The sequence below is a fragment of the Kryptolebias marmoratus genome, linkage group LG2 (genome assembly GCF_001649575.2).
Source record: "Kryptolebias marmoratus isolate JLee-2015 linkage group LG2, ASM164957v2, whole genome shotgun sequence".
In the NCBI taxonomy this organism is placed as follows: domain Eukaryota; kingdom Metazoa; phylum Chordata; class Actinopteri; order Cyprinodontiformes; family Rivulidae; genus Kryptolebias; species Kryptolebias marmoratus.
Window position 1 is genome coordinate 16,269,813 of NC_051431.1, and position 26,026 is coordinate 16,295,838.

Sequence of the window (26,026 nt, forward strand, 5' to 3'; positions counted from 1 at the left end):
TTTAACACCTAATCCTCTTTAAAAACTGGCTTTTAACATTCATTTCTAGAGTTTAAATTACACTTCAAATTATATATTTTGTGCAGCTGCTTTTAATATTTTGTTGGAAAGGAATTCATCGCTGAAGTCAGCCCTGGAAGCATACTAAATATCTTTTCAAATTCATGCCAAGCTGTCTCGTCTGTGTGCCAAAGGGGGGAATAGTTCCCCTCTTCCTTCATGGTTTATGGCTCTTTTATGTAAATTAAGAAATGAGATTACCCCTAGTGGCATTACTTTAGCTGCTTTAATTAGTGTGAACACTCTACAGCCTCTTCAGGTAGCCTTTTTATATTTAAGAGAGCCAGTAATGTAATGAGATGGTATCTCGGAAAGTACTTCTCTTTAAAGATATAAATAGCTGAGTTTTTTATGCGCACATAACAGACCAAGTTTTCTGTCCATAGTTAATAGTAATGATCAAAAATACTGTATAAATAATGGTATTCTACAACCATGCTGATAAACCTAAAATCCCATTTGGTTGAAATCCAACAGCCTTGAAGACCAAAAATTGCCTCCAGTTACTTCTGACAGAAGAAAAACAAGATTTTCTTTTATAGAGACATTTAATGTCACAAGAGATTTGCATGTGCACCAAAGTCTTGTGTAACGATTATTACCGGGGTTATTTAGAAGCTATTCATCTCACGCATGAAAAGATAACATTACATTTAAGTATAAAAGTACTTTTTCAGGTTCAGGTTTGTAAGAAAAGCGGAGCCATCATACTTCATTCAGCCGTGGATCATTAAACCTGTGTGTCAGCCACTTTGCGCGCACTTTTAAAGAGATACTGCCCCTCTGAAACGATTCAAACGAGATCAGTCAGTTGGAATTATTCTCCAAATCCTTTATAAAAAAAACCATCAGTTTGATCAGAGTGCAATCACTAACAGCACAAAACCAAGTCTGAGGGAGGAACAAAGTGAATCAAATACCTGTGAACCTTTTTAAACCTCGTAAAAAAGATATTTTGGTAGATTTAAATTGTCTAGTTTGTTAGTTAGCCATTGTTTGTTAGTTAGCCATTGTTAGTCCAATGGCTGAACAGGATCAAGCAGATATAGATAATAAATTGATCCCTGATCATGATACAAGTTTAGTCATTAGAAGTATAGAAAAGGACAATATAAAGATAAGATTTAGGTATGGGTACAAGGTAGCGAGTATATGAACTAAAATTAGATAAAAGGAATTTACTGTACACTTTAAACATTTTGAGTTCATTTATAGCCACTAGTGGTCAAAAGTACCACACAGAAGCTGGAAGTGAGTGTCATTTTTATTAATAAAGCACTTTATAAACAACAAAGTTTGCACAAAGTGCTGCACAGCAAAAAAGGAAATAAAGAATTACAAAACAAAAAGCAATAAAAATGAATCTTCAAACACAAAGGGTGACGTCAGTCATGGTGAATAGGAAAAAATAAAAACTCAGTTAATCAAATCAGCTCAAGTTTAATGTCAGTGAGCAGAAACGAGTCTCTAATTTCAAATTTGTTTCAGCTTTGAGCTGTTTTTTTAGATGGAGAGGTAAATTATTCACAGGGAGCAGCAAAGCCTCGATCTTCTCTACTTTTATGTTGGAATGTTAAAACATTTAAAAGGATCTGGCTGTTTGATTTCAGGCTTCTAGATGGAGTGTGATGATTTATAGCATGCGTTTCTATTCGTATTAAATACCATTTTTGCCTAAAATAGGTCTGGGCAGCTGATAACACAGCTTGAAAAGTTTAATAATTGCGTGTTCCCACAAAATCAATAAACCGATATAAGCCCACAGAAACCTGCCTAATATCTGACTGAGGTTATCAATGCTGTGCTAATTGAAAATGTTTCACCTTAAAGATATATTTGTTTGTTAATTATCCTGATTTTGTGTGAATCAACTTCATTATTCTACATAAATGAAATAGCCCTGAGAATGACAGGCAGGGTTTGGTGCAGGTCTAAGAGAAGTTACACATTTATTTATTCATGCACACAATACATAAACCCTACCTGTGTTAGGATGGTCCTCCGAGCTGGTGTCCACTGTGGTGTAGTACTCCAATTTGTTATTAAGCTCTATCTCCAGTTGCTGTAAATTTTGCCCTTTTATAGCTCTTTCCACATCTTCGGTGAACTGGATTTGTTCAGCCAGACACAAAATCTATATAAAAACATAAATAGTTCAAGGCTTTGAGTCCCACAGCTTTGACTGAGACTTAAAAATCTGTGCGTAACTTGTGAAAATGTTTATAACAAGGAAATCTGAGTAACAGCAATTTCAATTAGTCACCGTATTCTGGCTCAAGAATGAGATTTAAGGACAACTACAATTGCATTTTTTTTTTAAATAAATGTTTGTGTGTACCTGGGATGGGTAACGTGAGGGGTCCACCTCCCCTCTCCTCCCTGCACTCAGACATTCATGCAGCAGATGCTTCAGAGTCTCCTTCATTTCCACAGACAGCTCACTCAGCCAAACCTAGAAAGAAGAGAACACTTTATGTGCTGCCAAGTACAAGTGTGCAAATAAAGGAACATTTTCACACCTATAATGCAAAACAATTGGTCTTTCAAGAGCCCGCTCAAGTGCAATACTAAAATACAGCACAACGTATGCATATAAAAACTTTTCATAAAGGTTTTACCTCAACTAGGCTGGAGATCTGTACAACGTTTCTGAGCTGAACTACTTCTCCCTCCAAAGAACACATAGCAGTGATGTTCTGGGACTGTTCGTCAAACACAACACTGTGGATGCCTGTGCACACAACACACATGCAGATAACTCTCAGTGTTCAAAACAATAGTCTGTTGGGTTTTTTTTACGAGTAAAAAATACAGCAGAGAGAAGCAAAAACATATGAACACACAACAGAACCGAGCTTTAAAAGAACAAAACAGAGAACATAATAAAAAAAAAAAAAACACAAAAAAAACATGAGAATGCAAACCTGCAAAGAGTTTCTTGAGGTGCGACTGGATGACGCTCGGGTTGGTTGCTTGTCCCAGAATCTCCAAAAGATCATCATCTCCTATGAAATAGAAACGTGGGAAGGCGGAGCGCTTTTCCTGCAATAACCACACACAAAGCCAGTAACAACGTGTCCTAATGGTCGAAAAAAAGGTGTAACAGCTGAACAGAGAAAGACACGTGTGTGTGCGTACCTCCAAGAACTCGTTCAGTGACTTTTGGCAGCGCTGAAGCTGATCCAAAATGGTGACCAGGGAATTTCTGATGCCAGCTCGAGAGCTCAGAGAAACAACTCTGTTGTCCCTCTGGATGTCTGACATTATAGACCTGTTACACATACAACAGAAATAACTTGGTACCATGCCAAAAAATACACTCCACTTTCAAAAATATATGTATTTTTTCCTATCTAATGTCACTTTAACCATGTTAAATGTTTTGGGACATAAGCAGCAAGTACCGGTATCTTATTTGACACTGCACATTGAAAAAACCCATGACTACCTGAAGTCTTCGTCTACCCGTTTGAAGCGGGTCTCCTCTCGAGGTAGTGCTCCTCGACCAAAAATAGGCTCCAGATAAACCCAGCGCCGCTGAATGGCGTTCAGACTGAGCAGGTACTCATCTAAGTCTGACAGACGAGCCTCCCACAGACCAACCTGAAATACGAAAACATTTGTTATTGCTGCTTCAATACAGCTATAATCTTGAAAAAATATAAAATGAAACAAAACAAAGATTAGATATGCACCAAGTGAAAAGGAATTCAAATTCTGCCCTAAATTTTAACCCTTTGATCTGACCTTGTCCTGGAAGCTGCGATAGTAGGGCGAGTCTTTCAGGGATTGCAGCAGACAGCGGTTTTCTCCCACCTGTACGTGCAAAAAAAAAAAAAAAAAACATGTGATAAAGCCTGTTTGCTAATCCTTAAACTTTAAATGTAGGCGAATGTGCCTAAAACCTCTTTAATACATTTTTGTGCCTTTAACGTCAGATTAGCTCCTCGAACTGACCTGTTCGAAAAAATATCTAACAAAAATAAAAAGTTTGGACAAATTCTGACAATGCAGAAAGTGGCATTACCTGACCCATCTTGTTAAGTTAAACAGCACTATGTTGAATCATTTCAGCAAGACCTTTCAGTTTACACATTAAGTAGCAGAAAGTGTAAAGCTAGATAAAACTTTCTATATATTTGTTTAGAAATAGTCAATAAAATAGGCATTCATAAGAAATAAAGTAAAACAGTCAATACAAAGGATATCAACTTTAATTATTTTATAAATCTTCCTCTCCTTTGTAATAAATGTTATGACAGGCAATATTTTTGTACAGTAATGCACAATAAAGTCATTTTCTTTCAAAAAATGTAAAAAAAAAGAAAATATGTTTAGATGCCCCTGAGATTTATGACCAAGAAAATTCAAAAATAGCCTAAGAAAAGATTCATTTTAGTCACTTGAGACTTAACTGGGTTTTCATGTTGCATGCTATTTTAAAAGTAAAGTACAGTCATAGCATAGTAGGGTGGCAACTTTTAGTATTTTTAGGATATCAAAGATGCTTTCAAATTTACAACAATCTATCCTTCATGCAGTAGTTTTAATCACTCTGTCCCAGTATGTAATGTTCCTTACTTTACTGTATCTTTCAGGGTTAGCCCATTTTGGAAATGAAAATAAGACCAATTTCATTTAGAAAATAAAATAAAATAAAAAGCAAAGGGACACCAGCACAGAAAATGTAAAGCTTGACACAGAGTTGAGATGATTTCCTTTCACAATGTACAATGAGAAAATAAAGCAATTATATGCTCATTTTCTGCAAATTATTGAAATATTACAAACTCCTTTTTGGTAAAAAAATGTAAAAAGTGTGAATGTTCAAGGCAGGTACTTGGTGCCAGTAATACACCCTCATCATTCATATTATGTACTCTTTCCATAAAACAATATATGTTTTTGTGTTTGTTGTTTCTCACCTGGTTGACTATATCCTTCCAGTCCTTGATGAGGGTTAGAGTGCGCCCACTGTTGTCTGTGTACTCAGTGAGGGTGAAGGTAGCCGCTGCGCCCCACAAATCCAGCTCCCTGAGAGCTTCTCTGATCGTCACCTCTGCCTGAGCACGACTGTTCAGATCCTACGAAAGAAACACATGAACACACAAAACGCTCCCACCTGCATCACTTCTCTAAGCTAGAGGGTATGAACTCTTCGCTCTGCGTCATTAAATACATCATTAAAGTGTGTCATGTGTGGGGATCAAATGCAGCCTGCCATAAATGTAAGATGAAACAAAACACTGACATGTTTTTATTGTATAAAGAATAATAGTACAATTGAATAAAAACTAGTTTAATGATTGTAATTGGTGCAAACCTATCTCCACCTCTGTGTTTGTACAAACCTTAAGCTCCAAGGCTTTTTCTGTGATGGTATTTGCGACACCGAGGAGGTCGTTGAAGGTAAGTCTCTCCAACGTTGTCCCCCGTGGGAGACCCAACAAACGGAACATGTCCAACCAGTGGTCCTGTGAAAGGTGCTCCCCTCGTACGTACTTCAGCACTGGCACCATGTTCTAAATATGAAAGCAGAAAACACATAAATATAAAGACACAAATATGCAAAAACTGGAATGACAATCTTTATCAACTCCAAATGAGTAGTTTCCAAATATCTATTTCACTTCATAAGTAAACAGCCAAAAGTTATTTAATTTTTGTTTTATGATATTGCTTCACAAACGTGTTTTACACAATAAAAACACATTACCTTTATTATTTAAAGGATGTCTTCTGTTATTTCTGCTAATTAACTGACACACTTTCAGCAAAATACATTTAATTATGTAAAACCTGCCTGCCACAACATTTGGTAACTAAAAGAAGAAATTAAATCTCTGAACACTACCAGAAATTTTTTAAACTTGGGGGATTTTTAATGTGTAGTAATACTGCACAGAGGAACATGAATGCATTCCTTCAAAATCACAATTAAATACCTTATATTTGTCCACTTCTGCTTGTAGTTTAACAGACATGGCAGTAGGTTGTTCTAGTTTCCTTAATCTTTCTTGCCACGTAAACAAAAACTCCTCAAATACATATGTTTTACTCCTACAGTTTACAAAACGAAACAAAAAAAAGGACACGTTGGTTCCCAACAAATCAGCAGCAATGACGAATGAACAAATTAAATATGACTCCGGAATAATAGGAGGATCCATCAGCTCTGTGTTAACACTCATACCTGAATGAGATCCAGTCCTCCTGGGCCTTCTCGTTGAAGCCTTGCTGCCACTCCTCATACAGACCCCACATCTGGCTGTACTCCTCCATGTCTTGTTTTGTTTCTTCTGCCAGAGAGAATTCCGGAGGCTCCAGATCAAAATAGGTACAGTCCTCCCTGCAGAAAGGAGACCACTTTTATACTTATCCTCATTTAACTGAGTAAAGATGTTACAAGCCATACTTTTTATTTCTTTGACTGTCAAGATACTGAAGACTAGAACATGATTGGATTTTACAGAAGAGTGTAGTAGCTGCTCTGTGCATAATGCCCTAGGCTGTAATGTAATGAAAAGGACATCAATAATTAATTGAATGTCGTAATTTTAGTAGAATGAAACAAACAAGGACTATTGTTAGGCAGTTTTATTAAGGCAAACTGATTTAAATTAGGTATTTTGTGACACACTTTACTTTAGCTATCTTAAATCCCTCAGTATGAAACAAAAAATTATAGATTCATCAAATTATAATAAACTTACAGCAGTTTACTGCGTACAAGATCAAGCTCCTGGAACTCCTGCTGTTTGTCCCTAATGGTCTGAAGACACGCGAGCAGAGCAGCATGATCACCAGCCTCCAGAATCTCATCTTTCGGCTTCAGCTGATCCCAGCGAGCCTTAAACCGCTCCAGATCCACCCTGTAGGCACTGATACGACCTGCCGCGTGATTTCGCATCACCTCCACCTAGGAAATGGAACACGTATGAAGACACAAGCAGGGCAGAAATTAAACTCGGCGTGGCAACAGACAGAAGCTGCTGAATTAAAGACGGCGTGCATCTGTTCGAGCTGTCGTCACCTGGTCTTTGATCATGAGCTGGTGGCTCTCCATGACCAGCTCCAGTTTGTCACACTTGGCTCTCAGCGAAGACAGAGAGTCCAGGCCTGCCCCGGCCACAGCACGCAGCAGGCGATTCTTCTCCTCAGCAAACTGGAACTGAGGCAAGATCTATACACATATATCAAGAACAGTTTATTACCAATTCCTCATCAAACAACCGGCCCATCTTACGCTGAATTACAATACAAGTGTCTTAAACTTTAACAAGTATCCAAAATATTTAAATAAATAGTGGCAGCAGATCAATCCTTATTTTCTCAACTGTTATACAGACTAAAAGCAGAGTAACAGGAGAATTGTCTCTGCTTAAACTGAGCATATCAGTGCCGTTTTTGAGAGAAGTTCCTAACAAAGGTTTGAGAGTGAACATATCTTACTTCTGGCTTGCGGGTGAGTATTTGGTTATATTTGCCATTAGCCGCACCAATCTCCTCCATGCTTTCTGGTCGTGTGGACAAGGCCTCCATTGATTCTGACACAAAACTGTTTATGGCCTGCGTGTGGCCTAAAAGCAGTGGAGGAAACGATAACGCAGAAAGAAAGGGAAAATGAAAACAGAAAGAGAAAATGAGAGTGGAGGCAAAATAACTCAAAACCAAAAAAGGCAAATAAACAGGCCGAATACCAAACAAAGAAGTTACTGGGAAAATACGTGTGGCTTGTGAAGTGAAAGGGCCGTAACTCTGTGTTCATTATTACAACAAAAATAGACTCATTTCAGTAAATTGAGACTAAGCAGGCTCATGTGTGTTCACCTTGTATAGACTTTCTGAGTGATAAGAGAAGCATGTCAAACAGCCTTTGGATCAGATCGTCAATGGTGGCTTTTACTGGCTCACAGTTGACTATAATACAGTCCACCTTCTCCTGACTGACAGAAAAAAAGAACACTGTTATTAGGGTGTACATTTCTGGTGTAAATTTCTTGTGATTTTAATATTGGCTGAGAACTGTATCACATATTTCTGTTGTGTTCACTTTTCCATTGGAAACTGTTCCTATTTCTTGACTGCAATGTGTACCTGGGCAGGCGTTCGGACTCTTTCCCTCTGGCTTTCAGGGCCTTGAAGTTTCTCTCCCAGTCTTGCACAGAACTGAGGTACTTCTCCACCAACTTCTCCAAATCCACCTGGCCCAACACCACCCACTCCTAAACACACGCACACACACCCACACACACAGACACTATTGGTTGGCTGCAGAGCATATTTCCTGTTTTTAAATGTGACTGTGCTAAAGGTGACCATACGTCCCAACGAGACATAGATGACGACACAAAACAGAACTAAGGGGAACAATAGGGAAGTATGAAGTTAGCTGAGGGTTTCCCCACTGTGTTTTAGATATGCATGACTGCAGGCAAAAGTGAAAAAATAATCAATTTAGTCTCACTGTTTACTCGGGGGACTAAAAAGGGGAAACATTGTGGGCAGGAAAAAAAAAATCAAATGAACTTCAGTGCATTGAACAGAGAAACATGACTGATCAAAGTTTCATTCTTTCAAAGAAAACAAATCAGCTACGGCTCAAAACAATGCCTCGCTGAGCAAAAGCTGACAAAAGAGCCAGTAGTTAACATTTATCTTGATTCCTTTTGCCACAAAGGAACACCTTAGCACTTTCACTGACAGAAAGTTTAACAATAAATCCTTATAATTATCACTTTTATTAATGTTAAAATCATCTCCTGATGAAGCACCTTGAAAATGTCTTGTATAGCCTGCAGGCGACTGAAGAGGTCCTCAGCCTTGCTGAAAATGGTGAGGAACCCAGATGCGTTTCTGTCAATCATGATGTTAAAGATGAGCTCTTCCCCCTGGATGCTGACTCCTTTGAACTGGTTTGGGATTGAGATAAAACGCTTCATCTCCCGGAAATATCGTGCTCGCACCTCCTCGAAGGGTGGACGGAACTGTAAACGGCCCTGCCTTTTGAAAAGAATGGATTCATTCAAAAAGTCACATTTTCCGCTTAAATTAATTAACACAATTTTTTTGAAAACAGAGAGAATGACAGAGGCAAAAGGCAATGCTGAAATGGAGAATTGAAAGAATCAAGAGGTGGTGGGGCGGAAGCAAAACGCCACTGTCATTTTTTAACGTAAAAAATTAGTGCAGTGAAAAAAAAATTTTTAAAATAGCTGATAACCCACACAAAAAACAGTTACAGTACAGAGCAGAGTGAGACCGAAAGTGACACAACTGAGAGAATGTGAACTGACTTGAAAATGAGGTCAATGTGTATTTCAGGCAAGTTCATGTTTAGAGCTTCTAGTCCAGTCTGATACTGGTGTTCGAGGGCCTTGTAGAGCTGATGGTTCCAGTGCTGACGCCATGCCCGCATGTCATCGCTCCTGAAGCCCTGTGCTCACACACAAATATGTAGGTTTTAGCTCTCCAATTAAAAGTAACACAAACAAATTTGTTACTCAGATTGCTTTAAGAAACCTGACAAAGTAATCATAAAAGGATACAATAAGTACTAATGTACACATTTAACTTTGTTAACCTATTAGATTTATTTATTGTAAGCATGTAACATTTTCCTTTGGTTCAAACTATATGAAACTCATTGTTACTCATCACACAAAATTTGGAGCTAATATTCTGGTTTAAATTTAGGTTTACACTCAGATACACAGGTATTTATCTTCATAGGTGAACTGATTGTGGAAAAAATATGTTAATAAAGATTCCAGAAAGAGTAGCAGCACAGGTATAACTTAGTGATACCTGAGCCTCCAGAGTGGCAAAGCCAGTACGAAGCTCCTGAAGGCCATCTTTCCATCGCTGCTGATGTCTCAGCAGATCAACATTCATTAGTGTCACCACCTGAGAAATGTACCCAGAGGTTAGGAGACAAGTGCGCAGAAGACTCAAGTTGTTACAGCCTGATTAAGTGGGGAAATAATGTGTCTCCAAATGTGCGTGCTCATGGGGATCATTCAGATTACTGTACAGATAATTGCCTTAGGCCTATAACAGCTACCACCTTGTCAGTGAAGTCAGTGTGCCACTTTCGTAACTTTCTGTTCTCGGTGGAGAGCTTCTCGGCAGCAGACTGCAGCTTGTTGATATAGACCTCCAGCTCTTTGGGATTATCCCAGGTGATCTGCAGCTTGCCACCTGATTCCTTTGACTGAGAACGAGGATTCTGACAAAAACAACAACAACAAAAACAGAAGGAGAATTCACAGACCATGAAATAAAATCATCGCCATGACCATTTTGTAAGCTGACAAGCAATCTTCAACTTCTAAACATATTCAATTCAATTCAGTTCAAAAATACTTTAATAATCCCAAAGGGAAATTAAATAATATTAATATTGTATAATTAATAATATTGTTGTGCGTGAAAAATATCATCAGCAATTACAGTTCCAATAGATTTATATTAACCATAAACCTGAAAGAATACATTTTGCCTGTATTTAGAGCTGGTAAGTCATTAGCTAATGTATTTAAGATGAACAAACACTATAAATCTATTCTTTTCAGAAGAAGACACTACCTTGATGACTTGTTCAAAAGCCAGAGCAAGACTAAGCATCATGGGTTTCTGAGAGGGAATCATCTGCTGGTCAATGGTGTTGTAAAAATGGGCCACCTGCAGCACAGTAATACTCTGTTACAGTACCACCATGTAACAACTTTGAGCAATCACACAAACATCAACCAGAACAGACATTGTGGTTTCCCCTTCACTCCCACCTGTTTCAGGACGACGGCTTGTCTGTAGAATTTGTCTGCCGTGTTTGCCCCCTGCTGTATTTTGGCTGGGATGGGAAAACCCAGAGCCAAAAGCTGCCTGACCTCCCTGAGCAGACTAACCAGTCTGTCTGAGTACTGGATCTTCAGCCTGCCGTCCACGTGGTCCAGTTCCATCACACGGTTACTGGCCTGAAGACTGCACGGATGGAGAAAAACAAATTGGGGGTTTGGCGCTACTTTCAGTGGTGTTAAATGAAATTCCAATTAATATGACTTAAATTACTTAATAAATATATACTCTATTGGTGTTGCCTATATAATAGGTGTAATATTTAAATAACTCAGGATGTTGTTTTTTTTGTATTATTAGAGGAATTCCATCAAGTAACAGTCTGCTTACACTGCAATGCATTATTGATAGTTGTGGTGTAAAATGGTCAAATAAAGAGTCTGGTCTCTGGATCTCAATGTTGGATGAAAATACATCTATATTGCCTCAATTTGAAGTGAGCACAGCAGAAAACAAAACTAAAGATATTATAGGCCACACATGCCGAGTTTTAAGAGATTAAAGAAATGGGAAGAAGAGTGAGCAGCAAAGTCTGTGGTTTTTGAATAACAGTTGACTGCTTTGTTAGATGAGAAGCTCATCAGCTGTTAAAAGGGAAACTACTGTAGCTCTATATTTCATCTATTTGTAAACCTATAATATTATAATATTAATATTAATATTATTATTATACCAAGTTTTATTAGTCTAGTTCTTTTTTAATAAGGCACTATTCAGCAGTAGATGCCAACAGAATAGAGAGAACAATACAGAAACATATATCTCGTTAGCTGACAAGTTGTTCATCAAAACAACAAAGCAAAAGTCAGAGATTGTAGTACTTCTTACCTGATCCCTGACTTTGGGTCAGCCAATCCAGACAAGATATCTCTTGACCAATCTTCAAACTGCTCCTGTTCGTACGCCCTCAGAATTTCCAGCAGGTCATCGCAGAAATGCAGGAAACCTTTGAACCCAGACAGGTCTGAAAGCAAAGCTTCAGCTATGCGAACAGAATCTTCCACCTGGGGTGACAATGCAAGCAGATTAAAAAAGGGAGAGACTTTTTTTCATTGTCAGATGAATTATGTTACATTTGTAATATCAGTAAGAAAGTCACAGTGGTGTGATCAGATGTTGTCATGTCAACACCATCTCGCTAATTAGCAAAAAAAAAAAAGTTTATTCTCTAAAACATAAAGTCCACAACAGACAAGCAAATTGATGCTACACCTAAACATATAACAGGGACTAACACTCAGTTACCTTGTGTAAGAGATGTCGCACCCAAACTATTTTGTTCACCACCTCAGGGAGGTTTCTGCCAGTCAGTGGGCCAGACTTGTCACCGGGGTCTCCATGGCAACGGTTCTCAAAGTCATTCTTCAGGCCTAAAAAAAATATATATATAAAACTTCATAGAACAACAAGTTAACGAGTCACACATTTTTCATGCAATGCATATTACATAACAACTACAGGCATTGTAATAACGGTCAGTCATTATGACTGAGTGGATACATTGCTGTTTTGTAGAGGCATTTACTGGAACTGTTTGAACAAAATCATTTCTAAATAAAGCTAGGATTAACAGTAGGAAAGATAATATTTACCCCACGACTGTGGAGCTGACACACAGATGTGTCATGTCTGACACGTCTACTTTTTTTTTCTTTTAATGAAAACATTTCAAATTTCTGTTTTAAGGAAGCTGCCATGTTAAATTTTTAGAACCAGACTCTGCAGTCTAGTGATGAAGGGCTTTCTGTTCAGCATGAAATAAATACTTACAGCTAAATGTATCAGAAAAAAAGTCATATTTGAACATATAGCAGCATTGTAAGAACTACCTAAATTAACAGGAGTCAACACCTGAAAAAGATTATCTGAGATGTGTTTTTATTTTTAACAACAGCAATATCCTATTGAATTACATAGAGGGGGCAGGACTTATAACTTGTACTGGAACCAGCCGATTGAGAAGCTGGTCCCATTCAGGTTCAACTTCCAGGTTCTGGTCAGAGGTCCAAGTAGCATTCTTCAATGAGGCAAATATATATTATGTACAGTATATGAACCCAAAGCACCAATTTGGTTTAATCCTTTTTTTTTTCTTCATTTTCTTTTTTGCTCTGACATGTACACGCAATAAGTGCTTAGAAACAAAACTGTACTGTATAAATACACCTTTGTTGTAGTCTAGAAGTCTGGCCAGTAGTGTTTCTCTTTCCGACTGCAGCTCTTTGCTGATTGTGGGACGTCTGATCAACTCCTTGTGTTTCTGAAAAACCTGCAACAGCTACGTAACAAGCACATAGGTTAAGCTCTTTCGTCAGTCCTCAGTATTTCACAATCTGAACTGAGAAGGTGTGCTTCACTACCTGTTGTGGGTTGTCCTGCACATCAGCAATGTAGCTCTTCAGCCTGCCAGCAACCTCCTGCTCCGATGGAGCTATCACACGTTCAAACTGAGCCACTGCTGCTCTCCAAAGAGGCTTAAAAATGCAAAAAATTTTTTAAAAAGTTACTTATTTTGCGGCATGAGCAGCATAAAGAAGGACAGAGTTAAAATAAAGTTAAAAATAAAGTTAAAAATGACAAAACAGTGCTTTCAAAATTCCTTTAGGAGGAGGTTATTTTACAGCTAAGGTGGTCTGTAAGTGTTAGGTGTACATATTTGTCATTATTGACAAATCTAAAATCCTATAATCCAGAAAGTGAAGGATCTTCAGTTGTTCCTTCTGTCAGAGGCAGTATTTCCACAAACACTGATGGTGACACATGCTTATGATGCACGTCTCACCTTCTGGTGGTTACTTTCTGTTCTGGATAAGGTCAATTGTTTTGAAAGTCTGTTTTTTGAAATCCGGCCAAAAGAATATTTTCCACCACAGGCCCTGCTTTACATATTGACGTCCAACCTGTCTGTCCTGATGTATCAGCACAAAACAGCGTTACTTGTGTGACGTAGGCTGGGTTCGTTTGCATAGAGAATGGGGAAGTGAAATCAGAACCCAAGTGTTAGCATTCAGGATGCTTGTGAAGACACATTGTATTGCCAGATGAGAACGCACACTTCCCTTAAACATGGGGGCAAATGCTGGCAGGCACAATACCACAATATTTGTCTTATCGTGTGCACAGAAAACCTACTGGACATCATGTCGCAAAGTTGACGTCTTCTTTAAACAGACCCCAACCACAGACACCAGTAATTCAGGCAATGTGGAAATATTAGGGCGCAGAGACGCAGAGGTTTTAATGACGAAAGGGAAATGAAGCACACAGGGCTATGTCTCCAAAAAGAAAAAGCCTCACAGATGGTGGAAGACATGTTAAATAAATCAATTATCATGCATAATTGATCTTGTGGAAGATGCATGATGAAGTTGATAAGGTGAATGTAATTAGCTGTGGCCAATAAAATGATTGTGTAAACATGATGGTAACTACTTCATAAATAATAGATAAAAGAAACCGCACTGATTTATTGGCCAAGGATGATGACTGACTTATGAGTCTGTTGAGATTCTTGGACATCTCTGGCCCTGTTTGCATCTGGTTTTATCCCTGACCCAAAGTAATGGCAGATGGGTTTGGGCCTTTCTAACGTTAAATGTAATCATCATAAATTGTCAGCCTAATTGTGTATGAACTTGCATAGTTTTTTTTTTACATAAACAACACTTTTGATCTGAATAAGTTTTGAAGACTTCTGCCAAAAAGGACTGAGCTTGGAAATTCAGCACTGAGAGAAACCTGAGAAGCACAAGTGCATGAACCTGCGCATTCTCATGTTCACGTTAAATTTTAGAGACAATCCAAAACATGGTGTATGAAACTCTGGCATGCATAACATTTTTACATGGGCATGGGGGGTTATCAATCACCTTCCAGGGCTCCAGGACTTTACATTTGATAGAGTAGCATACATTGTGTTCTTTAAAACGAACCTCAGTGTAAGGGTTGTAGTGCACAGCGTTGAGTCCAGAAAAAGGTTCAAACACACGAGCTGAAGTCAGAGCCTGCTGCTTTCCTCCTGGCAGCAAACACAGCAGTTTCTCATGAACCATACGGAGAGTCACCACCTGGTAAAGGCAAACAGGGAGAGTGTGTTCACACTATTCAATACTTCATTTGCATACCATGGCAGATTTTTGGTTTCACAGTACATTATGTTTTTTTTTTTAATAATCTGGAATGATAAAATTTAAGATGTTTTTAAGAATAATATACTTTCCCAATAAGAATCAAACTGCAATGGAAAATGCAAACACTGCAAATATTTTTCTAAAAAAGGAAATGATACATTTCATTTAAAAGGAGGAAAGAAGCATCTGTACCCTAGTAAGATGAATCCAGATCAAGATAGCCCATTTTAAAAAGTCATCTAGCTAGTGACAGTAAGGTAACAAATACTGTAATGAACACAAACAGCTATTAGGAGCACTAAACCTCATCTCATGGTTCGCATTTGACCACAAATAATATCATAAAAGGCTGATCGGTCAGAGCAAAATACAAACTAAAATAGCTTTTATATATCTCCTGTTGTGGCTTCAGAAATTCTACAAACCTTGAAGTACTTTAAACAAATCTAATTTTATCCACTGCATTGTTTTGTGCCCATTGTTCCACAACAAGAAATGCAACCAAAAACATGAATACTGTATGTGTTCTTAGATAAAGTTGCTGTTCCAAAAAGTTTTGGTACTCCTGAATTCGGACCAGGTCAGAACTTTATGTTACCTCATTGAGTCTTTTTGTGAGGGAGTGAAGTGTCTGTGGACAGTGCGCGTTTCCCGTCCAGGGATGTGGAGCATGTCTTTTCCACACCTGAGGGAGATAATATAGTTCAGCAATTAGCACTGATTTGCAATCTTGTGGGTTTATTTATTTATTTATTTTTACGATGAACAATTGTTTTTGTCAAGTTCTGTTTTATGGTAGACTTTTCAGCAAACACAAAACTGAATGGTGCCTCTTTCTCCTCCTGTTTTGCCTCCTCTCATACCTGTCCAGTAAGATGCTCACAGGCCATCACCCACTGCTCACAGATGGAGACTGCTGTTCGAAGGTTTTCTCTCACCAGCGCAAACGGTTCCTCAAAAATCTTAATGCCGCTCAGCTTCTTCTGGACATACCTTCCCAAGGCCCCACCTTGCATATGCAGCAAAAAAAAAAAAAAAAGCAGATTCATAATTACTCTATACAGGTGTACATGGAGCATACAGAGAAAATGTACAGAAAAACTCACAACATGCTTCTCTAACATGGACAAACCACATGTTGGGCTTAACATTTACAATAATACTTTTTTAAAGAACCATGAAATACTGACAACCAATGATCGACATGGAAAGTATGTACTGTCCACTGAGCAGTTCCAGAGAAACAAAGTCAGTTTCAATTCTTTTCATCTGCAACTGAGTAGTCAGCTAGACTTAATATAGAAGCATTAAAATGTGCTCCAGCTTAAAAACAGCATCAGCAAATATTTATTCTCATTTCCTGGTTTTGGTTCACAAACATCTTGGGGGGAGAGAGAGAGAGAGAGAGAGACGCCCACCTACGACATCCATGAGTCGGATCATTCTTGTCTCTGGATAAGGGTCAAAATCTGTCTGCCTCCAAACATCATCCAGAGTGTCTTTGCTCTGTTCCACCAGATCCACAACATCTGACATGGACAAGCCATCGAGACCACTAAACTCCTGGCAGAAACACAAACACACACATGCAGTTTTCTGTGTTACTCATGCTCAGTTTTCTCTCTCTTCATTAAAAGCAATGTAAAATATCAGCTTCTAGTGCAATTACTAATGATTTAGTGTTTTAAATACAGTTGCTGGAAGACAACTCATATAAAATTATCAAGCTTAAAATTTTTAATTGTACCAAACTATAAATGGTTCTGTTTGACCATCCTATCAATTAGAATCCTCTTCTGAAGAATTGTCATTTACACAGTAGCCAGACTGGGTACAAAATCAATATGTGGTAAATGCAAATACATTTTTGTACTAAAATATTGATCAAATTACAGTGTATACATACCTTCTGTATAGGTTTGAACTGCTCAGAGAAATATGTTGCTCTTTCTCTCACTCTGCTCTTCTCTGCAGACTCAGACAGATCCGCCCAGAACTGGAACTCATCACTAGGAGTTAAGATACCTGCGGAAAGGGTCACAAAATGCAACAATATGTGTAAATCCTAATGCAAACTGCTTATTGTTACATTGAACTGACCTCCATTATATGTGTTTGTATATTTTCTTCAAGACGTCCAATTAGAGATTTTCACAGCAGCAAATCTGACATATATATTTATACTTCTTAAGTGTGATTAAGCGTAATCTGCTTTTTTAAAAAGCTGTTTTATTGTTTTATTGTGATCATTTATTAATTTGTCATGAGGTTAATAAATGTTTTTTTGTTTTTTTTTTTTGCATTTACAAGATGAGAGAAATCAGCTTGCCATAATCCAAGTATAAATGTGAAGTTTTATTGGCTGCATTTAGGTTAATAAAGTAGAAAATATCTCCATAATGAATATAAAGCTAAGAAGTTAGTTAGCTCCCTCTTCTCTTCTTTTGCTGTAACACCCTGAGACAAGCTGTTTGAAATCTAACATTTCAGCTCAAATGACTTACTACAGTTGTAATGCCTGTTGTTGTAATACTCCAGATCCTTCCAAATCATTTAGAGAAACTCTTACTTTCTTTTGATTACAATATATTTTAGTAGTTATTACATAAAAATAGGGTTCAGAAAAATAGCATACAACTGACATTTATGACTTTATTTTTGCTAAAAATCAAAGTATTGTTTCAGTGACCACCCTGGAGGCCCCATCAGCCTGCCCAAAGTACTTTCTTCTATTCACAGGGAAAACATGGACATACCCAGAACATCGTCTTCTAAGCGTCCTCTCTTAGCAGAAGGTTGGGCTCCAGAATGGCGAACCACAGAGCCCAGGCCCACTTCCAATTCAGTCAGCAGGCTGGCCAGCTTAGGGTCAAAAACTGAGCGCCAGCGCTCATCCTTAAAGGATAAAATGTTGCATTAGACAAAAGGATATAGTTCTCAGCTCTAACATTGCAAAGCAAATGCTTCAGCAAAGTTACTCACAATAATTTACTTTGAAGACCTTTATCTTTTCTTATAAAAGGTCAAAAAGATATTTTTATACCACCTACAATGTGAAATGATTTAAACTACATTCCAGTATAAAGTTTAATGCCTTCAAATTTGCTGAGGATTTTCTTCTGCGAGGTCAAGAATTTTCCTAATATCTGATATTACAGCATTTTATCACCTGCCACTGAAATATGGCATAAACCAGAGAATGCATTTCACTGAAACTGTCTACAAGTAATCACTGCACTGATCAACTTTTGTAGTCAACCCTAATTCAAGATGTCGCCATAGCTAATTGACCTTAGCAACTACAAACATGACAGAGCTAAAATTTGGTGTGGTAGCAGCTGAGAAACATTCACAACACATATTTCGAGCACATGACATCTTTGCTTTAACTTTGGTACGCAAGGCAGGGGGCATTATGTATTCCTTCAAGAAATGCTACTTTCGTTTAAGTATAAAATTTGTACATACTGTGCATGCAGATGAGCTCACCTGTAGCAGCACAGGTGCAAAAACCTGCCTGACAGCCTGATAGAGCGTGCTGACGGGAGACTCCAGCATGGACGACACCAGGAGGCTTTGATGCAGGTTATCTTCTGTGATCACTGTGGGATGCAGTTTGAAGAACACCAGCACCTTCTCTTTACTGTCTCCCAAAGCTTCGGTCTGTGAACGATAAGAATTAAATAAAATGGGCAAAACTCGGTTTACGTAAACGGAGTAAGTATATTGCGTAGGATTTATACCAGAATTCCGTGAAATAGCGATGTGGTACAACGTGACATAGTTGCACCACAACTAGACAACGTTGCCGCCAAGCAAGTACTTATTTATTTTGACATTTTCAGTTTTTTACATTACCTTGTTTGACAAGTGAAGGTTGTTGTCATTTCTGATGAAAAGCAGGACAAATTCATTTCCATCATCTAAGAAGTTATTCAGCTCCGGGCTGTCAGCCAGGGATGATGAAGGTTTTATGCCATAGAAGTTTCCAGCTGTGGTCAGGATAAACTTCTTGCGAGCATCCTCCAAACCGTGGGGCATCTTTTAGCTCAATGTTAAGCACTAATAGTGAAAAAAGCATGAGGAAAGAAAAGTATACATTGAGGCAGTAGCAGATAAAATACCGTTAACACTAAATCTTGTAGAAAACAATTTCAAGAATACATTTCTTTTTCATTCTCTCAACCAGGATTAGCTCTCTGTTGGAGGTAGAGGGCTTTAATTATTTCCCTTTAATTCTCCATCCATCTATATAACTTTTAAAATCCGTACACCTTTAATAAACATAAATGTTTACACTAGACGATTGTTTACGTCTTTGGTTTGCAACCATGCTCAAACTTGTCAGGTTGCTGAAGTTTTACTGGACAATCAAGGTTGATATCTATAGTAAATTACAAGCTACAACCCAAATATTAGCGCCGAAACAACAATAGCTTCTCATATCATGAATCGTTATTTAAGCAGCTGTATCTGTTTGCACATAGGGGTTTAATAATCTTTGCAGCATTAATTTATGGTGCAGTAAACCTGAGTGAATAGCATTAGCTCGCTAGCTAACGTTAGCCATTCTCTTGTAAATTATTATTCAGTGTAGCAGCGGGCAGGCTAACACGAACAGCACGCTAATGTTGGCTTCTTACCTTTTTACTATCAAATGTTGCGTCTCCTCTACAACTTTTCATAACTTAATACATGAAATGAAGATGTAGAAACGATGCCCGCTACTGAGCTTTCTTACGCTAGCGTGGTTGCTAGGCAGCAACTATGTCACGTTGTACCACATCGCTATTTCACGGAATTCTGGTATAAATCCTACGCAATATACTTACTCCGTTTACGTAAACCGAGCGCGCAGTTTAAAGGGACATATTAGAATAATATTATCAATATAAATGTATGATTTTGTTGCTATGTTTACTCTGAATGAAGTTCAGGTTGTTGTTGTTTTGAAAGCATCTGTTTCACATCGCCTGAAACCATGAACTGAAAGTAGATGGTAAGGGTGTTTTTGATGTCAGTATGAAATTACTTATTGATACCAGACAGTGTGAGAAGGTAAAAGTGAGGATTGAGGAGATGAAAAAGAAGTCATATCCCAACATACACACACACACACACACACACACACACACACACACACACACACACATATACATACATATAGTACATATAGTCACACATATAAAATAAATAAATAAATACTGTATTTTATGATCTACCCTGGTTATCTGGTTTAAAAATGTGTGGATTTTGGTTGTTTTTTTAGAAGGATTTTGGACAGAAAGTGGCAATAAAAGACCAGAGCAGATAAGGGAATATTGTTTTGACTAAAGTCAAGTAGTAACATGTTGAGTTTCACAAGCACGTGGAATCCTGATTGGTGACTTTTTTTTTGTTGTTGTTAATGAAGTGCACACAAAACACAACATGTAACTACAAACACTTGAAGGGCTCTGTAACAATGTGCAAAATTTAACTGACCAACATTTATACGAAATACTTTGACACTGACACTTTAACTCTGAGGGGTCTTGTCATGTCAAAAACTTACTGGACATTGATAAAGTTTTTGCCCATGTGTGAGTGTGTGCATGTTCATGCATCTGTTACCAAAATACCTTATAAACCACTGGATGAATTATTTAAAAAATATTTCTCAAAATATAATAATTGAACGTATGTTTCAGTTTCCTAACTTTTGAAATCAATGATACCTCTGTGAATTTTACCTAAACCTTGGTGTGATAGTAGCTAAGACTGTGATCCACACATATTTCGAGTGCTAACAGATTGCACAGGATGTTTGTTTAAAGTTTTGCTGTTAACTATTTGGAGTCGACTCGAGCTGTCAATTAGCAAAATATCTCATGAACCAATGAATAAATTTTAATGTAACTTCCAGGAATGTAGTACTGGTAGGACTTCTAGAACTGATTACCTTTTGAAGCCAACCTAATTTACAATGGCTGCCACAGCCAACAGACATTATAAAACACAAAAATGTCTATAAATCTATCAATTTTACAGATACTGTGTTAAAATCTGTCGTGTTTGTAGCTGAGAGTCATTCACATCACATACTCCAAGTGCTACTCGTTGCATGATTTCTATGTTTAAAACTTTAGCATTAATTGTTTGAGTCATACCTATTTGTCGGTTAAGCAAAATATCCTACAAACCACTGGTTGGATTTTAATGAAACCTTCAGACAATAATCAATAGATTTACATCTACAATTGATTAACCTTTGGAGCCAACCAATTTGCCACAGCAAATTGACCTTAGCCAACACAAAAATGGTTTTAAAAGAGTCAGTTTTACAGATATTGAGCTAAAATTTGAAGTGGAAGTAGCTGAGAGTCATTCATTCACACTCTAAGTGCTAACACATTTCACAATATTACATGAGATTGCTCAGAACGTTATTTTTGTGGTTGGACCACTACAACTTTGTCACTACTCAACATGAGATGATCTAGTTAGTCTAAATCTCTGCCATGAAAGGTGGTGGGCGATATTCATTCCTTCAAGCAATGCTAAGCTGTTAAATATATCAGTTTTAGCTAAGTAGCTTTACAGTAGTTTTTCTGTTTTACAGACGACTAGTGAAGTATAACATTAAAGAGGTTTCACAATAAACAAAATTGCTTCATTTCTCTCATTAAATTGTTAGAACTGTTCCAAATCTCATTGGATTGATCTTGAGATTTGGTGCAGGGCCTCTAGTGATATAGTGGTTAACACTACTCTGACACGCTGTTAAAGGAGTCTACCCAACCCAAGACTGAATGCAAATACTTGTCTGGAGTGTAAACAAATGCCAAGAGTTTTACCAGACTGGTGCTTCTTGTTTCAAGATCCACTTACACTGAACACTTCCTTCAGTTCATGGGGGCACCACAAACAGGAAATTGCTGCAGAGATCACTGCTATTATTCAAATTAAAATGAGTCCTAAAATCCCCCTTTATTATGAGAACTGATTTTTTTTTCATTAGGACAATATGTGTAATCTCAGAACCTGTCCTCCCACATGCAAACTGTTCTACAGATTATCAGTCATACATGTGAAAAGGTATATGTATTTAATTAAAGGCAAAAGGCCCAAATATCTCATGGACCACTGAATGATTTTTAGACAAGCTGGGAGGAAGTAATGATTGGGTGTACACCTACAGATGATTAACATTTGGAGTCAACCTGATTCAAAATGGCTGCCACAGCCAGCTGACCATCAAAAACACAAAAATGGTTCTAACTCAGTCAGTCTCTTGAACATTGATCTAAAATTTGGTGTGGCAGTAGCTGAAGCTGATCCCCAAAAGACTGCACAAGATCTATGTTTAAAATTTTGCTATAAACTACTCAGTCATTTCTCAACATAAAATGATCTGAGTCTAAAACTCTGCCATGAAAGGCAGTTCAAGGAATACTAGGCTTTTAATATATATATATTTTTTTATTCATGGAAAATCCCAGAAATCCCAGAATCTTTGTTGCTCATTTTCTCCTTTCTTCTATTATTTCCACACAAACTTAAAGGATATTGGCCATGGGAGGTTTTCCAAAGAAGTGTCAGGAGCTGACTGTCCCTATGAGAAAGTGTTGACCAGCCCAAGGCATTCCCCTGTTTTCCCCATAGGTCAACCCCTTTCCATCTGGTAATTCAGGATTACAAAGATAACACTGACAACAAGGCATTACCGAGGCAGAAGGTTAACATGAGGTCAGCATGTTCGTTTGAGAGGCTCTTGTGGCAGGAATTCATAATAATAACAACAGCAGCAGTGAAAATTGAGCATCACCATACTTCCCATTTGAGACAAAGCTGCATATTGAAAAACAGAAGTGAAAAGACGTTTATTTAAAATATGAAAACAAAAGACCAAAGAGAAAGATGTGAACGTAAAGCAGTGTAGTTTGATGGCACATTTACTAAGAACAACCCAGTTGTGGGAATTCTTTAAAGCTTCACCCCACCGAGTTCAAGTAAAATGTCAAACACTGAATTCTTAGATGAAATAGTAGCACTTCGGAGAATCTATGACACCTTCACGCCCACTCAGTCTCAAAACACCCTACAGTTCAAGGACTTACCATCACTGGAAGATTCCCCTCCACTATGAGGAAACGTGTGTGATGTGAAAGTCAGAGAAGTGCTCCTTGCTGGTAAAGTGAAGCAGTCACTAATGGTGGTTGAGACAGAAAAAAAGAGAAAAAAGGGCTCTTGGTAAATTTTTACAGCCTGTAAATCAATCATGTATGTGCCACAAGTAGTTCAAAAGGTGGTCTTTGTGCCATAAAGTGAAAGTTTAAGTTTAAAGGCTAAGGCATCTGATTTCCAAGCAGTTATAACATTTCAAGGCACTCCTGTAGAACAGGTTTCTGAGTATAAATACTTGAGTTTTATTTTTTATGAGGCACTCTCCTTTGCACCACATATTGCACCACATATATATGTGGTTAGAAGTCTCAGGTTAAAACTAGGCTTTGATTTTAGAATTAGGTCCGGCCTTTCTTTCCAAAACAAGAAAGTATCTTGTTGCTGCTACGTTTATGCCAGTTCTAAATTATGGTGATGTTTTTCTTTTACATGCATGCATAAGAAAGAGGTTCTTACCAAGCTGAATCTGGGTGACCAAAACATGCTCTTTTAAATATTAAAACCATGCAAGGCAGAAGGTTAACATGAAGTCATCATGTGGCCACCCAAGGTATTCCCCTGTTTTCCACACTTTTCATCAGGTTGTAAGTGTTTTATCTGACATGAATAGATATTCCTTGGTTTTAATCTCAATGAGTTTTTTATTTTATTTTATGGTTGTTTTATTTTGCAGCTGGCTGTAGCAATTCCAGTGCAGCCTGATATTCCTGCTATTCAAGCAGGAATATCATAACATTTCCGCGACAATCAATGTATAATCCAAAATATATGGCAATGTAGAGGTTTATTAAAATGGAATTTGCATGAAAAGATATAAAGGTTTTGAGATTGGACTTGTTCTAAAATGGCACTTCTGTCACTTTTGTCTTAGTCCTGCTTGGATGAGTCATTAACTCGTCAATTTGGTCAGAATTAGGGGCCATCCACAAGGGAACTACTGTGATTAACAACTATGGAAAATAAGGTATTCCGGGCACGTCCCACCGGGAGGAGGCCCAGGGGAAGACCCAGGACACGCTGGAAGGGCTATGTTTCTCGGCTGGCCTGGGAACGCCTTGGGATTCCCCCGGAGGAGCTGGACCAAGTGGCTGGGGAGAGGGAAGTCTGGGTCTCCCTGCTTAGGCTGCTACCCCCGCGACCCGACCCCGGATAAGCGGAAGAGGATAGAATGAATGGAATGGAATGAAAACAAGACAATAGTTTTACTTTTAGACCAGAAGAATTAACAACAATTATTCCAAAATATGATTATAATTTAAAATACAGTGGAAATAGAGATATAGCTTGTTCCAAATAAGTTCACTGAGGCAAGGAGTTAACAAGTGTGATAGCCTCTAGAAGCTATGTATGAGGCTTGTTTATAGAGTTAATTTCCTGACAAAATAAATAAATAAAATGTTTCATTTGCAAACAAATAAAACATATTGCACTCAAATAATACATATTTTACAAATTGTCCTCGAGTATAAAATGATCTCTTCTCTCATACGAAACAGCCATGTTTTATTTGTTTACAACATTTTGGCAGGAAATTGTCTCCATACTTGTTTTGGCCTTGATGCTCTGCAGAACAGAACAGAAACATGGTGCGTGGGGTCCCCCATAATGAGGCTACACTGCTTCTGTACCTGCTGATGTAGATATCCTCAATGAAAGATCGGTTGCTACGAGTGATGTTCTGAGCAGTGTTCTCCGCCCTCTGCAGCGTCTTCCTGTCAGCAGCAAACCAGTTCCTTTACTAGGTGGTAATGAAGAAGATGAGGGTGCTCCGCACCACTCAGCTGCAAAAAGCTACCAGCACTGGGGTGTCGTGGCCGGCTCGTCTTAGCCTTTTGAGGAACTAAAAGGTTCAGATTATTTATATTAGGGTTAGTGATTAGGGTTATATACAATGTATACCTATATAGACATTTATATCCCTGTTACGACCCAACTCTGCTTGGTGTCAGAGGAAGTAACATAAAAGAGTGTGAAGATGGTAAGATAGGAGTTAAAAGGTTTATTTATACAGGAGGTGCAACTCAAACCAAACAAATCTTTCCTAAAAAAGTGAGGTTGAACACATCTACTGAAAACAAAATAACCATAAAAATCTTTCAAAACTAAACTGAGTACCCCAAAAACACAGGGGAGAAGCACCACCCAAACTACCATTCACTACAGGTTTCAAAATGTTTAACTTTTAACGAGACACATTTCGAAGTCTAAACAGGCTTCAAATACAAAGGAGCGGCAAGGGGCAAGCTGCACATTCAGTCCAAAGCTGCCCAGTGAATGAGTGTTCCTCAGAGGCTTTTAAAGGCACAGGTGTGTCTAATCAGCTGCTGTGATTGGTCTGATGTCCCACAGCTGGTCCAATAGACTTTCACAGGAGGTGTAGGCCAACACTTCCCAGGCAGCCAATCGTCTGTGCGACGCTGAAATCTGCATGAGGAAAGGCTGCCCCCACTTCTTCCGAGGCCAGGAGGCCGTAACAGTCCCTACCTAAATAGTTTTAGCTACAATGGTAAGCAGTGCAGTGAGTCATCATGATACACTTAGATATAATCGTGCAGTGAGTCAACATCTTCTGGTGTAGTGAGCTGTCATCACAGTGCAGTGAGTTTGTGTGTAGTAAGTTGGTGTTGCAGTGAGTTGATGTAAACCTGTTTTGAGTCAAAAAGGTCATGCACCACCATGATCATGTGTGGGAGAGTAGGTGGCGCTTAAAGCCCCACACCCCTAGTGCACAAACTCAGGTCCCAAAAATCCCAACATGGTAGCTCCTATAAACTGGGTCTCGCTGGCTTCAGTGGGAGAAAACAGGGATATGA

General features: G+C 38.2%; 1 protein-coding gene across 4 annotated transcripts in view; it reads right to left on the reverse strand.

The window, feature by feature from the left end:
* LOC108244649 (cytoplasmic dynein 2 heavy chain 1) overlaps positions 1-19,805 on the reverse strand; it is a 102,151-nt gene extending 82,346 nt beyond the window's left edge. For all 4 annotated transcript variants that reach the window (XM_017431036.3, XM_017431032.3, XM_017431034.3 and 1 more), the window contains exons 1-35: positions 19,691-19,805; positions 18,906-19,109; positions 18,537-18,710; positions 17,804-17,942; positions 16,954-17,072; positions 16,466-16,610; positions 15,911-16,056; positions 15,646-15,732; positions 14,850-14,984; positions 13,278-13,391; positions 13,084-13,195; positions 12,163-12,287; positions 11,746-11,921; positions 10,848-11,043; positions 10,648-10,743; positions 10,127-10,288; positions 9,868-9,966; positions 9,357-9,496; positions 8,835-9,063; positions 8,158-8,285; positions 7,891-8,006; positions 7,513-7,640; positions 7,094-7,243; positions 6,774-6,979; positions 6,254-6,409; positions 6,006-6,120; positions 5,412-5,582; positions 4,986-5,144; positions 3,808-3,876; positions 3,509-3,663; positions 3,199-3,331; positions 2,985-3,102; positions 2,679-2,791; positions 2,399-2,512; positions 2,044-2,194 (exon numbers count right to left, since the gene is read on the reverse strand). In XM_017431036.3, coding sequence (XP_017286525.1) covers positions 2,044-2,194; positions 2,399-2,512; positions 2,679-2,791; positions 2,985-3,102; positions 3,199-3,331; positions 3,509-3,663; positions 3,808-3,876; positions 4,986-5,144; positions 5,412-5,582; positions 6,006-6,120; positions 6,254-6,409; positions 6,774-6,979; positions 7,094-7,243; positions 7,513-7,640; positions 7,891-8,006; positions 8,158-8,285; positions 8,835-9,063; positions 9,357-9,496; positions 9,868-9,966; positions 10,127-10,288; positions 10,648-10,743; positions 10,848-11,043; positions 11,746-11,921; positions 12,163-12,287; positions 13,084-13,195; positions 13,278-13,391; positions 14,850-14,984; positions 15,646-15,732; positions 15,911-16,056; positions 16,466-16,610; positions 16,954-17,072; positions 17,804-17,942; positions 18,537-18,710; positions 18,906-19,088 — 4,759 coding nt within the window. In that variant the 5' untranslated portion in view covers positions 19,089-19,109; positions 19,691-19,805. The remainder of the gene's footprint in view (positions 1-2,043; positions 2,195-2,398; positions 2,513-2,678; positions 2,792-2,984; positions 3,103-3,198; positions 3,332-3,508; positions 3,664-3,807; positions 3,877-4,985; positions 5,145-5,411; positions 5,583-6,005; positions 6,121-6,253; positions 6,410-6,773; positions 6,980-7,093; positions 7,244-7,512; positions 7,641-7,890; positions 8,007-8,157; positions 8,286-8,834; positions 9,064-9,356; positions 9,497-9,867; positions 9,967-10,126; positions 10,289-10,647; positions 10,744-10,847; positions 11,044-11,745; positions 11,922-12,162; positions 12,288-13,083; positions 13,196-13,277; positions 13,392-14,849; positions 14,985-15,645; positions 15,733-15,910; positions 16,057-16,465; positions 16,611-16,953; positions 17,073-17,803; positions 17,943-18,536; positions 18,711-18,905; positions 19,110-19,690) is intronic.
* Between the last annotated feature and the right edge of the window lie 6,221 nt (positions 19,806-26,026).